General features: G+C 36.1%; 2 protein-coding genes across 4 annotated transcripts; both read left to right on the top strand.

The window, feature by feature from the left end:
* Positions 1-607: 607 nt before the first annotated feature.
* LOC142626992 (uncharacterized) lies at positions 608-5966 on the top strand. Of its 3 annotated transcripts, XM_075800762.1 has the most exons (12): positions 643-764; positions 1626-1786; positions 1913-2026; positions 2097-2215; positions 2333-2379; positions 2455-2555; positions 3021-3108; positions 3997-4105; positions 4420-4591; positions 4762-4835; positions 4994-5117; positions 5245-5966. In XM_075800762.1, exons 2-12 carry the CDS (start codon positions 1736-1738, stop codon positions 5335-5337), a joined length of 1092 nt encoding a protein of 363 aa, XP_075656877.1. In that variant the 5' UTR covers positions 643-764; positions 1626-1735; the 3' UTR covers positions 5338-5966. The 3 variants fall into 3 exon arrangements, with proteins under 3 accessions (XP_075656876.1, XP_075656875.1, XP_075656877.1); XM_075800761.1 differs by lacking the exon at positions 1626-1786 and having other exon boundaries at positions 608-764; positions 4762-4833; positions 5004-5117; XM_075800760.1 differs by lacking the exon at positions 1626-1786 and having other exon boundaries at positions 608-764.
* Positions 5967-14878: 8912 nt separating this feature from the next.
* On the top strand, positions 14879-19744 carry LOC142627968 (uncharacterized). Its single transcript, XM_075801878.1, has 7 exons — positions 14879-15500; positions 16261-16401; positions 16493-16858; positions 17103-17345; positions 17823-17915; positions 18990-19190; positions 19310-19744. The coding sequence occupies exons 1-7, from the start codon at positions 15171-15173 to the stop codon at positions 19520-19522; spliced, it is 1587 nt and encodes a 528-aa protein (XP_075657993.1). The 5' UTR covers positions 14879-15170; the 3' UTR covers positions 19523-19744.
* Positions 19745-20595: the final 851 nt, after the last annotated feature.

The following is a 20595-nucleotide window of genomic DNA, read 5'->3' as shown; positions in this document are numbered from 1 at the left end:
AAATTTCTTGTGTTGAGTAAATTTTTACCCAACTATAATGCTTATGTAAAATTTAAAGATACTATCGTTTTTACAAAATTTGATTTTTTTTTTCTTCTCTATATGTGAAGGGGGATAATTTTAACCAATTTTAAATATATTATTTTTTCATTAATAAATGATTTATTAGTTTCTTAAACATATTAATGTATAAAAAATTATCGACATCTCATGTTTTTCAATTTAGAAGAGTTTGATATACCTAATCTTGTTTTTAAAGGCAAGTTTGACATAAGAACTATTTTTTTTTTTTTTTGATGATTCAATAATTTAACGGAGGTAGGCAATTTAAATCTGGATATCTCAATTAGAATTACCAAGAGGTGCAAGTTGGAGCACAGTGTAATTTTCTATATTTTTTCTTTTGGGTCATTCACCTTTAGACCTTTTCATTTTTTGGGGCCTCAATTCTATTCCCTAAAACGTATAAATGGGCTGGGCTATATTTTTGAGCTAGATGAATGTAGATTGAATTTGGGCCTCAAGTTGTCCATCTGGGCTCTGTTCCATTGAAGCGAATTAACAGAACAAGGAAGCCCATCCCAAAAAAAAAAAAAAAAAAAGAACAAGGAAGCGACAAAGCTGTGAAGGAAGTGATCCAAGCAAAGAAGGAACCAACAACAATGGAGTGCGCCGGAAAAGGCAGGGGAACTCGTTGTTTGGGCCCACCCAGAAAACGCTGTCACCGTTGCGGAGCCGTTGCTTATTGCTCAGCCTCTCACCAGGTATAAGTTTTTATTTATTTATTTTTTATTTTTAACTTTAGATTTTACATGTGCCTTTGTAATCATAACCTTGGTCCGCATTTGATTGTTCTAAAGAACACCCAATTTGGATATGGTGTTGTACTGTAGCATCCTAGTTCTTACTTTTGTTTGTGTTAAGTGTTTTGACCCTCTTGGGGAACCAAACCATGTGTATGGACTTTAATGAATTCAACATAGTATTATTGTATGCAACAACAATTGGGTTTGTCTTAGTTTGAACAGAATTGGTGCCAGCTTGAAAAAAGAAAACTTGGCTTCTAATTGTCATTTGAATTAGTTCATGCCCACAAAAGAAGTTAGGTCAAATTATAACTGTGTAACTCTTTGTTAATGTGGCAGAGTTCATTAGCCACAAATGAATATTATTGCAATTTACGGTTAATTATCTTACGCCCTTAACAGAATTATATTGATGTGTATATGTAAGGCTTGTGAAAAATGTAGTTCTTGATGACTGTAGACTAGTGTCTCAACTAGGCCTTTCAAAACAAGTCTAGTCGCATTTAGGTCATTCTCTGTGGAAGTTTGGTAATGCTCATGATTTAATTCTCTTTGCTTATTTTCGTACGAGGTTTGGAATGTGAGACTGAGACAGCTGGTTATTGAGTGCTTATTACACGTATCAATTTGTTAACTATGGGATTAAAAGTTTCTGTGACTTCATCTACACAAAAGATACAATCAATGATGTTGAGAGCCAAAAAGGAAATCAACTATATTAAATGTTGCCTACATTTCTCATTGCCGAGTCTATAGATTTTATTGGGGGTGAAAGGTTACTTCGGTATCAGTGTATCCATTAATGTAATTTAATTGCAGCATTAACATCTTTGGAGATAGAGATTATTCATAGTACAAGATTATGCATGTGTCTTCAATGACTGCCCTGAAGTTCCCAGAAGCTGCTGTCAGTACTTCTCGTTGCTCTGATGGGACATGTTATTGTTTCTTTCCATCACTGTTCAGTGATCTTTACTTGGGTTAATATCCATCATTTTACCTTATAAATCTCTCATATGGCTGTCATTTTGTGTGTGTGTGTGTGTGTGTGTAAAACCCCCTTTTTATCCTTTGGCTGAAAGCTATCGTTCAACTTTTGCCTTTAGATTTTGCACTGGAGTGATCACAAAGAAGAGTGCAAAAGATTAGCACAACAAATGAAAAGTGTTGATGTCTTGAATGACTTTCCTTTCACATTTTCTCAAGAAGCTACACTTATGGTAATTACCTTATACTGTCTACATGATATTTTGTTGACATTATTGACATACTTCTGGTCAAATCTGTTAGGTCCATGAAAAGAAAGAGACTAGGTGTTCATTCTTGAGCAAAAGGGGTGTCCATCAAGTGGGAATGTGGCTATATGAATGTTGTTGTGGCTCATCAGTTACTTCCTCTGACTGTTTTAGGTAATTATCTTTTTAAATCTTTTCTATCTATATGGTGCATAAAGGATTTTCTCTGTTATGATGTCATACATGTTTTCTTAATTTTGGTCAGCTATATTTTTTCCTTCTTATTGGCAGGTCAAATGATGGTTGGCACCTTCCAAGAATCTTATGCCCGTGTAATGGTAGTAGCTTTTGCTTGTGGCTCATTGTTTTGGAGTAGAAGTTGATGTTTTTTAATTCACAATATAAATATGCAGAGCCTGTAGCTCCAATACCAAAGCAGTTAAGTAGTTGGAAGGACTACTATGAGTGGAGGTGCATTCCACTTCATTCACCTGTGGCTTTGCTTCTTCACTGGGTATGTATGTTGTGTTTAAGTCGTTAGTTGAGAGGTGGAATTTATGAACTACTTCTTATTACTTTTAAAAGATCAATCTACAGTATTTCTTATGTGGCCAAGATTGAAGCATGTAGGAAGAATCAACACCTTAGCATTTTAGCTACAATCTCCTTTTCTGGAATGCATATTTTGTGAGGCTGCTTATGGTTGCTATGATTCTTTTTGGAATATGATTTTTAAAATCTGTGTGGTTGGATTCTTTAAAAAAAAAAAAAACTGTGTGGTTGTATTGGTAGCAGCTTCCCATTTATATTTCAATCCACAATTTTTTTTTTGAATGGTGTTTTGGCTTCTGCTTTTAAGAAGAAGTTGAATTCAAATCCAACACTCTTTATTTATGAATCCAGATGCAGCTTACTGTTAATTCTTAGATATTGTGATTTTAATCAGAAGAATAAGGATTTTTTTCCCCATTAATTTCAGCCACTTATGATATATCAAGCCATTCAAGTTACTGGTCTTGGAAGTTCAACTTCGGAAATCAGGGATAAACTGTGCATACACTATCTTGGTATGTTGTTGCAGCTCAATTATTTACTCTGCAAGCAGTAAATTTAACGTTTGATGTCTCTTTTGAACTGTTTTTCTAGTATTATGGTTCTATGCTAATGGATGTGTCTTAGGCCAATTCCTTTCCTTAAAATCTTTCTTTTTCTGTAAATTATTTAGAGAAATCCACAGAAAGTAATATGTTTTCTGAAGTTCATGCTTCACATTTGTTCCTTAAGTCACATAGCAGGCCTTGACATTGTGAATAGTTTTGGACCTAGCCCGTGTGTCTTCTTGGAACTTGGTTTGGAGGATGAGTTTTAGAATGAGTCGCATCAATGGATATTTTATAACTGTCCTAGTTTATAAGGTAATTTTTATAATATTTTAGTCCATCCTCTAGCCTGTATTATAGGAGTTGAACTTTGTGCCCAACCTCCCTACAACTGCTACAAGTCTTACAGTAACAAGTGAGACTGATAGTTGTTGGCCTTGAAAACTATGTTTGTTAAAGCTAATGCTGACTACATGGTTTGTCAGGGTATGCAATGTAGAAGCATGGGTTTTTGATAATTATGCTGCTTTATCGTTTACCCTGGAGCCCATTCATCTAGGCAATTGGCTATTTTCTTTTACTCGTAAAATAAAAGAGTGTTTTGAATATAGTGTAGTATGATGTGAATGTATATTGCCGTATTATCTACTGGCACTTGAGTCAGGGTGAAAATGCTTGTACGCAAGTATTATAAAATGATGTTCATCCTATATTAAGCTTTAAATTTCTACAAAGTGCTGATGTTGCGTCTAGGTAATATCAAAAATAGTTTTATGTGCCTTTTTACTAATGATAAGTTTGTTGATCATCCATATAATATCACCAATGTATTACTGAAGCTTTTGTTATTGACAGGGCCTGAGAAAGAGCTTTTGCAACTTGCTGTGTTTGCAGAGTTGCATGCACTTTTCCCTGGTGTGCATGTGCATATAGAGCTTGTTGGGCCTGAAATTCCACAACATAGGTCAGTTAGTGCACTTCATAATGGATGTATTATAAGGATTTATTTAGTTCAGTAGTTTTTATTAGAACTTAATTCGCCAATGAGCTCTAGGTGGAGAGTGAGGTTGTGGGTTCAAGATTCATTGGGTGCATGTGTAACTTAAAATAAAAGGAAAAAAAAGACTTTATTCCATGAAGGTAAATTTAGTTAGCAGTAAAATTGTTTCTCTCTGTTGTAACCATCATGATGCTTAAGACATTACTGAGAAATATTATGATACTGAAAACATTATTGCTGACAAATATTTTTTTCTTTTCCTGCATTGGGATAAGTAGGGATGGTGAGAGGATTGATCTTGGAAATTATGCTCATTGCCTTGAGACAGATTGCATTTGTAAATCTGCAAGCGAGAATTTGAGCTGGGATGTACAGACCGGAAGAACTTCAAAAGTGACGTTGCAGCTTCGAAGAGGGTTATATCATGACTGCTATCATGAAATAGCAAAGGTATCTTTCTTTATTTCTGTTGTTATAGACAGACACCCATACACACTCACAAAATTATGTTAAATTATATATTTTGCACTTAAGTTGTCTTTCCAAAACCTGTCACCTAGGTATGTTAGTTGCTTAATTCTCCTATTGGCAGTAATTCCTGACTTCTGGTACATGAACAGGATTTCTCTCCTCATTTGGTGATTGCTCCAAATGCCGGCATTGCTGCTTATTCGAGTTGGTTGCCAACAATTGTGTGTGTTTTGTTACTCTTAACATCTCACTCTCATAGTTTACATTTGTGTTTACTTGTCACAGAAAAAGAAGCTTTTACCATTACAAGCAAACAAAGAGCAGAAAGTGCCTGTAATTTATTATTATTATTAAATACTAGTTCTTTTGTTTACTTGGAAGAGTGTTTCAGGAGCTAATAAAGGAGACAAATGTCCCAGCAGTTTTTTCTGATTACTGTGAAGAAGCTTGTCATCTTGGAGCTTGTTGCATAAGCACTTTAACTGGCCGTCCTCTCACATTTCCTGTGTGTTAACATTGCTTTATTGTTTCTTTGTGTTATTTTTTTCTAAGCTACTGTTTCATTGTGTTCAAAAGCTTTGAATTGTTATGCTTAATTTAATCGGATCCCAAAATTTGCCACTGCCTTGTAGACACAATTAAATCCATTCAGGCAGCCAATGGTGGTTGAAGACAGCGCTCTATTTCTTCCTTGCTACAGTAATTGCTTCCTCTTTGGGATGTGACATGGTCTTCAAGGTCAACTTGAGTACTGTTTATTGACTTCTTAAGATGGATTTCTGAACTTGAGTACTATTGTTCAATTGGGTTATCAACGCATATAAGGCATGTTTACTGATGAAGCAGTCTTGAGGTTTCCAAGGTGATTATGAAGTTTTGTTGCAAGACATCACCATGTGCGTGCCTTATTCTGGCGAACAAGATCAAGTGGCTTGATGGAATGTTTAGTGTATTCAACTCAGGATTTACCTAAAAAAGGAAAGAGAAAGATCCTAGGGAGATCTAGAAGTTTCTTGGCTCTCAAGATGATGCCAGTGGTTCTTTAGCTCTTTACATTATTCACAGGCACAGAAGCTATATGCTATTGCATTACAAGTTTGTTGGTTCAGTGAAGCATTTGCCAATCAAGGTCGCTGCAAGTTTTTGACAGATCAAACCCGTTCAAACTTCATTTCTGCTTCTCCTTTCTCTCTTTTATGCTATACCAATAGTTTTTCTAACCCATCACGATGCTCTCGATGACCTTTTGACAAGAACATTAGAATTTCATATTTATCTGCCTTGTGGAATGTATTTATTTACTTGTGTTAATGAACTTGCAAATGTTAGATATACTAACTGAGACCTTCATTTCAGAGTTTATTACTCCCAAAGATGGATAGTGAATATCTTCTCATTGTTGATATGTCTAGCTGGACCAAGTAGCAAAGTTATTGAAAGTTAACGGGGGCTTGCATGCAACATCCCTCTTACATGAAGGTAAATCTCACACCGCATGCAACATCCCTCTTACATGAAAGTAAATTTCACACGATATCCCATTCACATGAGATTGGACCTCATAACTGAAAGGGATGTAGGAAATAATATATCCATTGGAAGAGTGACACAGGACACTATAGTCTCCATCCGATGGAGGTGCACTACAGTCACCATGAGTGGGATGAGTTGGTAGCGACTATAAAAAGTGACACTATAAGATGCTTTTGCTATGAAATCATGTTTAGCAAATACTTGATTCAAGCAGTCAAATTAAAAAAAAAAAAAAACTAGTTAATCAAGCCAAAGGTCACTTTGAGCATTTTCTAAAGATTCTGAACTAATATTATGACAATTTTTATTTAATTTTTCAAATTTGTAATACTTTATCATGTCAATTTCAAGCAATGATCCATGTGTAGTGGACAGTTCATATAGTGAGTTTTAGTGAAGTGAGCAAGCCTCATCCTTTTTTTTTTTAATGATGTTAAGATATAAAACTGAAATAATATCTAAGACTTTTCATCGGTGCAAAATTATTTGCAACCGTTTTTTTTAGTTATAAATATAAAAATGATTAACTTTCATTTATTTGACCTAATTTTGGTATTATTCAAGTCTTTGATTTTTTTAAAGAAAGTTTCAACTTATGGCATCCGCTCTTTATCATCAGACCAAGACACCAATCAGTTTTTAGTGTAGACGGAGATTGAACTCCAGATCCCTTATTAAACCATTAGAGACTATACCAATTGAACAAATTGGAACCCACACCAAGTCTTAGATTCTTGATAGTATAAATAGTGATAATAACTTATAATATACTCCAGTTAAAAAAGAAAGAAAGAAAGAAAGCTTGTATGAAATTTGTATCAGTGAAAAAGCAGTTAATCAACTCGTAGAAATAAATAAAGACTTTACTATTTACTATCACAATAAATTTGTTTAGAGACGGGAAGTCAAATTTGTTTATGATATCTAATGCACGAACTAAGAAGGTTTATGTCATAGACTTGAGTAAGAAATTATGCTTCTTCTATTAATCCACAGTTTAAGAACTGGTTAAGAAAAAATACAAGTGTTGGTTCTCGGGTCCAGTCTAAGGTTGGGGTTACAGATGGATAGTTTCTTTTCTTTCTTTTTTGGCTCCCTTTGTGTTTGGATCTTCCTCTTGCTTTTATATCCAGCTATAGCCGATCTGAATCTTACACTTGGAGGGATAAGATTGCACTCCTAGAATGCTTGTCCCATCCAGAACATACTAGCAAGCTTTACCCCTATAATCTTAGTTGTGCCACCACCATTCATGGTCATTTTCTCATTAATGTGGCTAGAGGAGTGATTGTCTTGTATTTAATGCGGAGGGGATGGCTTCTATACCCTTCTTTCTTCATCCTTCTCGGATTTTATGCCAAGTCTGATTTCTTTCCTTTTTGATATTTTAACTTTATGCGCCTCATATTGCCAGTGCTCATCATCGAGGTCTGAGGTGCGTCCTCAGAAATAACCTTAACTATCCATTTAAATTAGATGTGGGATTCTCGTCCCCACAATAGCCCCCTAGAACCTTAATTTTCGTTCTTGACTTAAAAAAGTGAGGTTTTGGCTAATAAAAGTTATTGATAATAGCCTACTCGCAAATAGGTTCCTACAATGTCCAAACCCTATTGGGCAAAAGGCCAAGGGCTACTTAGTGGGTTTAGCAATCCTCCAAGCTGATGAATGTTAGGAGCATACCCCTGACACTTATCACATTTCTTAACATACTCTTGCGAGCATTTTTGCATGCTTAGTCACCAATACCCTTGTGTCAAAGCTCAATGAGCAAGTGACATGCCCCCTGTATGGCTACCACAAATCCCTTCATGTAATTATTCTAACAACATTTCAACTACCTCGGGATGAACACACAACAAGTATGGTCCCGAGGGTGAGCATTTGTAAAGTTTTTGGTCCTCAGAAAGCCAAAACCTTGGCGCCTTTCTACGAACCTTTTTTGCCTCAACCTGGTCCTCGAGTAAAATTCCATCATTCAAAAATGCGACTAATGGATTTTGCCAACTAGGGCCTACCCTCGTAAAATTAATTTTCACTGGAAGTAGCTCATCATAAGCAGGCGACACATAACTCTTAACGAGTACGATCAGAGACAAATCCTCCCTACTAACCGTGGCCAAAGTTGCGGGTGAATCAACATGAGAATTCTTACCTCGAAGAACTTGCTTAAGTGTAAAAGAATGAAAGGACCTTGACAATCGCTTTACTCGACCTAAATACCAAAGCATCCTCGGTTCCTTCGCTTCGTACTCTCCTTGGACTTGTCTAACTACAAGTCTTGAAGCATAATATTCTCTTATAGTCTTGCCACCAAGCTTTTACATAGCATTCAGATTTGCCAGCAAAGCTCCATACTCTGCTTCATTATTTGTTGCTAAAAACCCGAGCCTTAGTGACTTCTCCAAATTTAATACAATTTGGTGAAACCATCACAATCCCTATTCCTGATCCCTTCTTGTTTGCTACACCATCCACAAAAAACTGCCGGGTACACTGAGCTACTACCGTTTCCACATGCACGGGCCCTTCAAGTCTTTCCCCCTCCTCTGAGTTTCTCAATTCCTCAGTAAATTCTGCCACTAAATTTGTTAGAACTTGACCCTTCATAGCTGTTTGAGGCATATACTTGATATCGAATGCCCTGAGCATGGCCCTCCATTTGGCCACCCTTCTCGTATAATCTGATTTTCGGAGCAAGGCCTGTAAGGGAAACTGAGTCAAAATAACCACAATATGTGCCTGAAAATAATGAGGCAGCTTCTTAGTGGCATGAATGATAGCAAGAATTTTTTTTCCAAGTGAAGATACCTAACCTCGGCCTCTTATAAGGATTTACTGACATAATACACTGGTTTTTGAACTCCTTCGTCCACACATATCAAGACCAAACTCACAGCATGCTGAGCTACAACCACATAAGCATATAAAACTTGCTCATTTTTTGGTCTGGACAAGACTGGTGGATGAGCCAAATATGCCTTTGACTCTACAAAAGTTCTATTACATTCCTTAGACCATGTAAAATCCTTCCACTTATGCAATAGCTGGAAAAATGGTCTACACCGCTCTGCAGACTTTGGTATAAACCTATTTAGAGTTGTTGTCTTTTCGATTAGGTGCTGAACTTCCTTCGGGTTCCGAGGAGGATGCAAATTGTGAATGACCTTAATCTGGTTGGGATTAACCTCAATCCCACGATGAGTTATCATATACTCCAGAAACTTTCTTGATCTGATTCCAATGGAACATTATGAAGCATTCAAACGCAGCTTGTGTTTCCTTAAGATTACAAAAGTGTCACCGAGGTTTGATAAGTGTTTGGTCTCTTCTTTATTTTTTACCACCATATCATCAATATAAACCTCCACGTTTCTTCCCAATCGACTTTCAAACATTCTCGGCACCATTCTTTGATATGTTGACCCAGCGTTTTTTAGTCCGAATGACATTACTCTGTAATGGAAGTTTCCTTGGAGTGAGGAAGACAATTTTCTCTTGGTCCGACAATGCCAAAGGAATCTAGTGGTAACCTTGGAAAGCGAAGCTCATCCTCGGATGCCCAAATGTTGCATCCATCAATTGATCAATTTTGGGAATTAGAAATGGGTCTTTTGGACAGGCCTTATTGAGGTCCATGAAATCTACACATACTCTCCACTTTCCCGACTTCTTCTTTACCATCACTGTATTGGCCAACCACATTGGGTAGAAAACCTCTTTAATTGCTCCCGCCTGTTTAAGCTTACGGACCTCATCCTTAACAGCTTCGGCATGTTCTTTTGAGGACCGCTGATGTATTTGTTTCTTCGGAGTAACACTAGGATTAACATTCAAATGATGACAAATAAATTCAAGATCAATCCCAGGTGCTTTATATGCACTCCACGCAAAGACATCAAGATTGTCTTTCAAAAACTTCACCAATTGCATTTTATCCTTTGCTGGGAGTAGAGATCCAACATGAGAATATCGATTTACATCTTCCTCAATAGTGACCCTTTCCAACTCTTCACACAATACTGAACTATCCGAGGAGACCGACGACTCTAGCTGTGATTGCTACAACGTCAGAACTACTCCGGAAGAACTCAACATAATAATATGGTGATTAACTGTTGCCACCATGCATTGCCTAGTTGTTGATTGACATTCCACCAATTCAGCCACCCTTCCATTAGTGGGATACTTCACTTTAACATGCAACAAGGATGTAACTGCCCCCATAGCATGCAGCCACGATCTGGCCAAAATGGCAATGTACGGCGAAAAGACATCTACTACTATAAAATCCACACTTACCATCCTATCCCTAATTAAAATGAGTAATTGGATCCTCCCTCTTGGGATAGTGGAACTCCCATCGAACCCAATCAACTTAGAATCATTATGGTCCAAATCCTCAAGTTTGAGCCCTAAACCTTTAAACAAAGTCCGAGTACATTATCTTAGCCCCACTGCCTTGGTCAATCATCACCCTCTTGACATCATACCCCGTTATCTGCACGGTCACCACCAAAGCATTGTCATGTGGCTGAAAGGTTCCCAACTTGTCATCTTTAGAAAATCTTATGATTGGTTGATTCGAGACTTTGCATATTTTACTCGAGGCTTCTCCTTCAGGGCCTTCCACCTGTGTCGACATCAGCATTACCCATTTAGCTGGGTGAGGCTTCTTTCTCATGGTTGCAAAAATAACATTTATTGTCCCCAAAGATGCCCAAGGGACACCACCATTATGTGATCCACTCCCAAGTCGGTCTGCTTGATTACTCAACCGTTGTAGAAATTGTTTCAATTTGCTCGCTTTCACCAATTGATTTAAAATGGCCTGCAAGGTCCCACAATCCTCGGTTGTATGACCCTGATCCTGGTGATATTGATAATACAAGCTTTGATTTCTTTTAGTGAGGACACTCTTCATCTTGTTCGGCCATCTAAAATAAGGTTTGTGTTTAATTTTATCTAAAACTTGATATATCGGTTCCTTAAACACCGAGTTCACCATTTGAGGAGCAACAACCTCATGGGACGCTTGATTATAATACTCCCTCCTCGGTTGAGAAGACAAAAACTGGCGTCTTGAGTTATCCATTCAATCATTGGTAGAAACCTTATTTTTACCTCTGGCGGAACTTTGATTGTCCTTGACCTTTTCATGCTCTTTGATTTGGTCCATCAATTGGTGCACAGTCTGAGGGGGTTTTATGGTAAGTGATTTTCACAAATTGGAGTTCGTAGGAAGACGTATCTTAAAAGTCCATACAGTCGCATCCTTGAAATCCCCATCAATTTTATTATAAAGCTCCCAATAACGATCGGAGTAAGTGTTCACTGTTTCTCCCTCTCATTGACATTGAGAGCAATGAATCCAAAGGTCAAGGAACTTGGCTACAAGTCAGGAATCTTGCCCCAAAAGCCTTGGTCAACTCCTCAAAAGAATGTATTGATCCTTCCGCCAGACTATCAAACCACCTCATTGCCATTGACTCGAGGCTTCAGGTGAAAACCTTACACATCAAAGCCTTATTCTTGGAGTGAATAACCATCCTTTGGTTAAAGTGGTTCATATGTTCAACAGAGTCAGTCCTACCATTGTAGATGGTGAAAGTAGGCTGGTTGAAGCAACGAGGGAGCTCGGCTTGCTCAATATGTTGAGAAAAAGGAGAACGAGATATTTGAAGGAGGGCTTTACCCATGGCGTCATGACCTTGACTCTCCTTGACGGGGTAACAAATTTCTTATGATAGTGTTTTTGCCCTGAGATATGCCGGGAGGATGATGTAAATGACTCACTGGTTAGGGTCCTGCTCCTAGACCTATAACTTTTATCACTGCTAGAACTCAAGTACTGGCTTGAAAAAGGAGTCCTATCATCTCTCCCATGCATCCTATATCGAAGATGTCTACGTAACCGTTCTAACTTTCTCTCCAGATCATACACTTCATCATCTAGTGATTGATAACTAGCCTCTTGCTGCCTCGTTCGTCTTGAAGAAAAAGATGCTCCCTAACCATGTGTATGAGTCTCATGGCGATCTCTTCTCCATTCCAAATTGACAACTGGTCCCTGCATTGGGAGCCAACAGACTCTAGCGATCCGCTCTGCCGATGACCAGACATAATTATGAAGTTGCACAAGGATATTCAAAGGAGTTCCCACAAACGGCACCAATTGTAAAGGCAAAAAAGCAGTTGATCAACTCATAGAAATAAATGAAGACGTTACTGTTTGCTATCACAGTAAATTTGTTTAGATATGGGAAGTCAAATTTGTTTATGATATCCAATGCACGAACTAAGAAGGTTTATGTCATAGACTTGAGCAAAAGCTTCTTCTATTAATCCACAGTTTAAGAATTGGTTAAAAAAAATACAAGTGTTGGTTCTTGGGTCCAGTCTGAGGTTGGGGTTATAGATGGATAGCTTCTTTTCTTTCTTTTTTGGCTCTCTCCGTGTCTGGATCTTCCTCTTGCTTTTATATCCAGCTACAACCGATTTGAATCTTACACTTGGAGGGCTGAGATTGCACTCCTAGAACTCTTGTCCTATCTAGAACATACTAGCAAGTTTTACCATATAATCTTAGTTGTGTCACTACCATTCATGATCATTTTCTCATTAATGTGGCCAAAGGAGTGGTTGTCTTGTATTTAATGTTGAGGGGATGGCTTCTATACCATTCTTTCTTCATCCTTCTCGTATTCCATGCCGAGTTTGCTTTCTTTCCTTTTTGATGTTTTAATTTTATGCGCCTTACATAACCCGTGCTTGTCCCTAAGGTCCGATGTGCATTCTCGAAAATAACCTTAACTGCCCCATTTAAATTAGATGTGAGATCCTCGTCTTCACAAAATTCATATAGGCTTTTTTAATATATATATATATATATATAAACAATAAAAGAACCAACTTTTTCGGTGCGTTAAGGGTCCGTTTGGATAGAACTTATTGCTGAAAACTGAAAACTGAAAACACTGTAGCAAAATAATTTTTAAATGTGTAAATAGTGTTGCGGGACTCATTTTTAATAAAAAATTGCTAAAAAAGTACATGCACAGTGCGTGCACAGTACGCGCACAGTGCCGCACAGTACACGCACAGTGCCGCACAGTGCGCGCACTGCGCACATGTCCCCTCTGCAGCAGAATCAAAAAAAAAAAAAAAAAAAACCAAAACGTAAAACGCAAAACGTGGAAACGTAACAACTGTATCCAAACCCCCTCTAAATATACTTTATACATAAAAAAAAACTACTGCATTTGGCTCTTCAATCCAACATTGGATTTTTTTTCTCTATCTACAAAAAAATTAAGAGGTCAAACTATCATTTGGTACATTAAACCATGTGCTAAATTTAATATATATTTTTTGTTATCATCATTTGTGAACTATTATTCATATTAATGATTCAATTATACACTTATTCCACTTACCATCGAAATTGATTGCCCCAATTGTTATGAACAAATTGATAAAAAAAAGGATCTGGCTAGACACGTTGGATTCATGACACGTGTCCAGTCTTGAACACGTGTCGCCAATCTAACGTGTCCAAGTGGCCACTGGATAGAAGCTAAACCCTAAAAAAAAGTCACAATCGTACAACTTTTGTTTCAATTGAACTCTTTTGACCTAGCATTAATAACGAGCATTAATAACGACAATAATTAATTACAAATAGTGGTGTCAAGATAATATAGATTTTTTTAATCAATATTAAATAATTGATAGTTCAACTTTGATAATAACAAAAAAAAAAAATCTAATTTTTTAACGCATGTTTCAAGAACCAAATCCATAAGTTCTCCAAAATTAATACTTAAAAAAAAAAAACATTATTCTAAATAAGATTATGTCAACCTTTATCCTTTTCACTTCAGCATAACGAACTTTTCTATAAAAGTTTTAGATAAAATAATTATATGGTTTGTTGTGCAATATAGTTACTTTAATTGTTAAAGTTTTTCAATCTTTGCTTACATTAAAAACAAATTATAGTATTATATTAACAATATAATAAATAATTAAAAAAATTTTGAATTAGTTTTTGTTTTTTATTTAAAAAGTTGAAACATAAATTTGTAAGACTTGTATAGTAGAATTTATAATGTCCTTAACATTATTATAATTTTTTTTAGAGAGTTTCAACATTATTATAAATTAGATGATACATATATATAAATTTAGGTGCAATTTCTTAAGTGTAGCACATTACACATACATTAGATTTTTCAATTAAATTAGAACACATAATTAATTTGAATTCTTTTTTAAAAAGATAATATTAATTATATTGTATTGGTCCATAAACAGGTTTAGAGGAATCGTTTACAATCCATTAGGTGGTGGGTCACACAACCATCAACTTGTATTACTTAAACAAGTTACATTACTCATAAAATAGGTAATATGATTAAAACTATATGCAAATGATTTTGTGAACTTTTTTCATAGTTAATAAAAATATATGCTTGCAATTAATTGAAAATTTTAATATATTGCATGTAATAGTTTTTTTTTTTTTGATTTAAGAAGTCATGAATGTTTTTTCCTAATATTATTAGTTTACTACTTTTTTAAAGATAAGATAAAATTTTAATGTGATCTTATAATGATTATTCTTTATTATTTTTGGTGTAAGAAACATCTGACTTCTTATTTAAAGACAATAAACTTCACCAGTTGAGCTGGATCTCACAGCTTAAATAGTTACATATTGGAAGAATTAATGATGGGCAAAAACTCTATCCTTTTGGATCATAGCAAGAACCAGAAGAAATGTCCTCATAAACTCACTAAAATGTTGAAGTTTCCACCAAGAAACATTGTAACAAAAAAACAAAGCTAACTAACAAAGTAGCTATGAAAACAAAAGTATAGTCCACCACTCCACCCCTAAAGTCTAAGGCCTAATAATAAAAAGTCCAAATCCCTCTTTTCCCTTCAATTCCCAATTTCTCATCCCCCAAATTAGGGTTCCCTGCTCTCTTCCCAAATCGATCAGAGCTTGGACCCATCACCCATGTCTCTGAACTCTCCATGCAAGCACAGACTACTGTCAATACTGCTCTGCGTTTTGGGTCTTGGGTTCGGGTTCGGGTCGGATGCTCTGAAGTTACCGTTTCGGGTCAACGATGTTCTACCCGTTTTGCCTCACCAGATTTCGTGGCCGGTACTGAACAACTTTCACAGCGCCGTTGATTTGCTGCCCGCTTTTGTGGGATCGGTGAGCCCCAACAATGGCACCCTTGAGTGGAAAGGCGCGTGCTTTTATGGCAACGAGGCTCGCCTCGAGTTCATCGAGGGCGATAGGGACGAACCCACTTTGGGTGGCGGTGTTCTTTATCTAAAGGTCACTCTTTTTAGTCCCACTTTTTTTTTTTGTTAAAGACCCATTTGGATTTTTGATTGTAATTTTTGAAATTGAAAAGGAAAAATGCTAAAAGCTAGTGATAGTTTTTACTATAAAAGGTTTTGAAACTGATGAGACAATGAATGTTATCTGGGTATGAAGGTTTTTAGTGCCACTTTTATCTGATTGGGATTTGCTGCAATTGAAAAGGAAAATGGTAAAGTTGTTATCAATTTAACTATTACAAGTTTAGAAACTGATGTGATCTGGGTATATGAGGTTTTGTTTTGGAAAGGTTTTAAAATTTGTATTGGGCTTTCTGAAAAACTTAATGCTTGGCCTAGTTTTAAAGTATCATCTACTTTGGTTTACTTTGTAAAGCATTAGTTTTACTACAAAAGCCTTTCATACTGATAAGATAATGAATGTGATTGGGATGACATCATCAGTATAATAAATAAAATTGATCAATTTTCTTTGTTGTTTCTTGTTTAGAAGGTAACACGTTAGTTTGTAAGTCTAATTTATTAAAATTTGTAGTACTGTTCGCTTCACTCTAAGTTAAAACTAAGACGGTGGTGCGATCAATTGGAACTATTTAGCAATAAAAGGAATTTAAAGATCCGTGTTTATTTCATTGTGGCCATGTTAAATGCACTTCAGAGGTGAGGGGAAAAGTGTGTGGTAGATTGGTTATATATATATTTGGTCTTGATATTATGGTAAACTTTCTTGGACTGAGTTTCTGCAAGCTTTACAGACTTCTGCAGCGCACAGTTGGACCTGCATGGATCTCTATGTTTTTGCAACACCCTACAGGATTACATGGGATTACTACTTCTCTGCTCGAGAACATACGTTGAAATTTGATTCATGGGAAGAGCCTGCAGAGTTGGAATATGTATGCTTGAGTTCTCTGATGTTTGTTTAGATCTTGTGCATCTTAACCTTGTGCATAAAAGGTGATTTTCCTCATTCATTCTATTGAGCAGGTTAAGCAGCATGGGGTTTCTGTATTTCTCATGCCATCAGGAATGCTGGGGACCTTGCTTTCTTTAGTAGATGTATTGCCTTTGTTTTCGAATACTGGGTGGGGTCAAAGTGCTAACTTAGCTTTTCTGAAGAGCCACATGGGTGCCTCATTTGAAAAACGTCCTCAGCCTTGGCTTGCAACTATAAATCCTGATGATGTTCATTCTGGTGATTTCTTAGCTGTATCAAAGATCCGTGGTCGGTGGGGTGGATTTGAGACATTAGAAAAATGGGTAACTGGTGCTTTTGCTGGTCATACTGCTGTCTGCTTGAAGGATGAGATGGGAAGTCTTTGGGTTGGTGAATCTGGACATGAGAATGAAAAGGTATGAAATAATTAACATGTTGCACGTACGCTTGCTCACATCACAATAAGTAGGAGTTCATAGAATGTACATTTATGTTCATCCCTATATATTAGATTGAGCACATCCTTACATGTAGATGAAATTTGCATTAAGAGAGTTGTGCAGTAGGTTGATGTGAAACTGAGACACACACACACACACACACACACATGTATATATATAATTACATTATTTCTAAAGAACAGTTGCGTGATCTTTGCAGGGTGAAGAAATTATAGTAGTAATTCCATGGGATGAATGGTGGGAGTTGGCACTGAAGGATAGTTCTAATCCACAAATAGCCTTGCTTCCCTTGCATCCTGACTTGCGTGCAAAATTCAACTCCACTGCAGCATGGGAGTATGCTAGGAGCATGGCAGGCAAGCCATATGGTTATCACAACATGATATTTAGTTGGATTGACACTATCTCTGACAACTATCCTCCACCTCTTGATGCTCACTTGGTATGCTTCTTAACTAATTATATTATAAATATGGCTTAGTGAACTTTTTCAAGGAGGGTATTGTGTGCTATTAAATCATTGGTAAGCATCCTTGCTAAACAGAGCTAGAGTTGATTTTCTGAACATCTGCAACAATTGTGTTTGTGTGCGCTTGTCTGCATCCTGTATGTTTGTAGAGTTGTATATACTGGTATGTATGGTACCTTATTGATATGAGCTTTTGTGAAGATTTTGATCTATGAAGAAGAGCTTTGCATGATTAGATCAACCTATACAACTGTTGTCAAGTTTCTTTTTTGTGAATAGTAGGTATTTATTCTTCATCTCCCCTGCCCTCCCTCCCTTCCTCCCCATCCCCCTCTTTTCAAAACAGAATACCCAGTATGCACCTCTAGTGCCATGAAGAATGTACTATGTAGGATGGTACATGGAGAGTTTCATTAGTAGTAGTATTGAACTGGTCAGATCTGTCTACAGGTCATTTCTGTCATGTCTATGTGGACTAGATTGCAGCCAGCATATGCTGCAAATATGTGGAATGAAGCTCTAAACAAGCGGCTAGGGACTGAGGTAGCTCCTTTTCTTTGAGATCATTTTTTATACTGTTTATGGCTGTATGGGGATTAATTCAACATTAGTCTGCATTCTGAACTATATTGTTTTGCTCTAATTCCAAATAAAAAGTCAGAAACTTGGATGTGAACTTTTGGGCTTTTTAGAAGTTTTGAAATTTTAGTATTCGTTTGGCAAATATTATTTTTGCCAACTTATTTTACTATTCAGCTTATTTTTGTTACTATTCACTGCACTTTTTTGGTATTATTCATGGGTCTCACTGTACTATTTCAGCTAACTTTTACTTTTATCTACAGTACTTTCAATAAAAAGTTTTCAGTTTCAGCAAAATAAGCGGATCTCAAATGAACTTTTAGATGCTTCCTATGTACTAGAGTTGTACCCTCTTTTTGTGCTTCTTTAATGAAATTTATTACCTGTAAAAGAAAACAAATCAGTGACTCAACAAAATGTATTCAGTTTTAGCAAAATAAGCCGATTCCAAATGGACCTTTAAATGCTTCCTATGTACTAGAGTTGTACCCTCTTTTTGTGCTTTAATGAAATTTATTACCTGTAAAAGAAAACAAATCAGTGAACCTTGGTGACTTGGTGTATGTGGTGTCATTCAAACTTATCAAAGCAATTATTCTAAGAGGAAAAATGTGCATTGAGGAAAGATGGATAGTGAACGGTTATATTTATTTATTTCTTTGTGTTTTATTTTTTATTTATTTATTTTTTTAATGTTTGCCTATGCATGCATCTCATTAGGAATTAGTTTGACTTGATGGTTTTTTGTGCTTCACTGTTGACTGGTTTTCTTATACTATAAATGATACAGTTCAATAAATTTTCCTTGTTGAAAAATTATGCACTTATAAAAAGGGCTTTTTTAATTTTTTAAAGCTCTTGTTCAAGAGGTTTGAATTAATTTTTATATTTTGGTGTTGTGTATGTGATGTTAAGTACCACAGCAAGTTGGTTGTACTGGTCTGTTTAATTGTGAGAATGATTGGTCAAAGTATCTTAACTTTGTATTATATATAATGTTATTGTCTCACTTAAGATTTGTTTGTTTTCTTTCAGGATTTGGACTTGCATGATATTCTAGCTGAAACTGAAAAGCGTGGCATATCATTTGATCAATTGCTTACTATTCCAGAACAAGATGATTGGGTGTATAGTGATGGGAAATCGACAACCTGCGTTGCATTTATCCTTGCTATGTATAAAGAGGCTGGAATTTTTGGACCCATTTCAAACTCTATTCAAGTAACTGAGTTCACTGTAAGTCGTAGCCCAGTCACTTTAATTATTATTATTTTTTTTGGGTGGGTGAATCATATCCTTGGATTGTTCCCCATCATCCTCATTGTATATGACATTGACTTTATCACTTGTTGCAGATTCGTGATGCTTATATGCTTAAGATTTATGAGGATAACCAAACACGCCTACCAAAGTGGTGCAACGATGAGGATGGACGGCTCCCATTCTGCCAGATTCTTGGTGAATACTGGATGGAACTTCCTCAGTATAACACACTAGAGCCATATGCCAACATGAATGAGAACTGCCCCACCTTACCCCCTATTTATGATAGGCCCATTCGATGCTAAGTTGAAATTCAATGTATGTATTTGTATTTTTGTTGTTCCTCGGAGATGCATTTAAGCTGCTTTTATACATGTATGACATTTTTACATAGCTGCAAATATGTTTATCCAAATATCCTTAGAATATGTGGGGATAAAACTCGCTCACGTGAAAAATTCAATAATTGTATATATCTATTACTAGAGTTAAAAAAACATTTTTAGTTAATGTTTGTAATCTGTAAATTGGTTGTGGATTGAATATATATATATATATATATATATATTTTTTTTCTGGCTTTACAACAAGTGAGTAAAAATTGATTTGAATTCAAATTTCTCTCATCAGAGAACAGGACAGTGTCAATAGGCAGAAGGTCCTTTGGCTGAAGGGAAAGTAATTTTTCTTTTTAGCTATACAGAAACATTTTATACCATGTATGCTTAAACATGCTTGGATTTAACTTTGAGAAACAGAGACAAGTGACCCATAAGTGACTTCATAGTGAAATTAACACAAGTGTCAACAATAAAGGTGGACATTTTCATTTTGACAACATTAAAGTTCATTGACGGCCATTTCCTGCTGAAAGGGTCAACAGATTTGCGTATTGGACACTTATTTTGCTTTACATCTTATAGAGGAAAACCAATAACAATAGTCTAAACACGCATTTTTTCAAGGGTTAACTTGAAAATCTTAAAAAATTTAAACTTTTGTCATTTTATCCACTTACCGTTGAAGAAGATTGTTGGAGCTTTTCTGGAGACTGTCAACATTGATTCAACATATCTTCTCAAATATATTTAGCAGTGGGTGGATGGAGTCACAAAGTTATTATATTTTGTTTAAATTTAAAATCTAAATTTTAGGGGCTAAACACTTTTGAGTCAGAATGTGAAAAATAAAACCATTCCTTGGAGTTAACCAGTCATCCACGATCGAGAAACCTTGTAGAGTCCAACACAATTCCATAAACAAATCACCTGAAACAAATCACTGATCTGCAACTCCCCAAAACAAGAGAAGATCAAGAGGTGCAAAACGAAAATCTGAAACATATACACAACCTTGGTTTCATGATCTTTAATAGATC

The sequence above is a fragment of the Castanea sativa genome, chromosome 3 (genome assembly GCF_040712315.1).
Source record: "Castanea sativa cultivar Marrone di Chiusa Pesio chromosome 3, ASM4071231v1".
Taxonomy (NCBI): Eukaryota; Viridiplantae; Streptophyta; class Magnoliopsida; order Fagales; family Fagaceae; genus Castanea; species Castanea sativa.
Note: the sequence above shows the minus strand (reverse complement) of the source record. Positions and strands in the feature narration are given on the sequence as shown.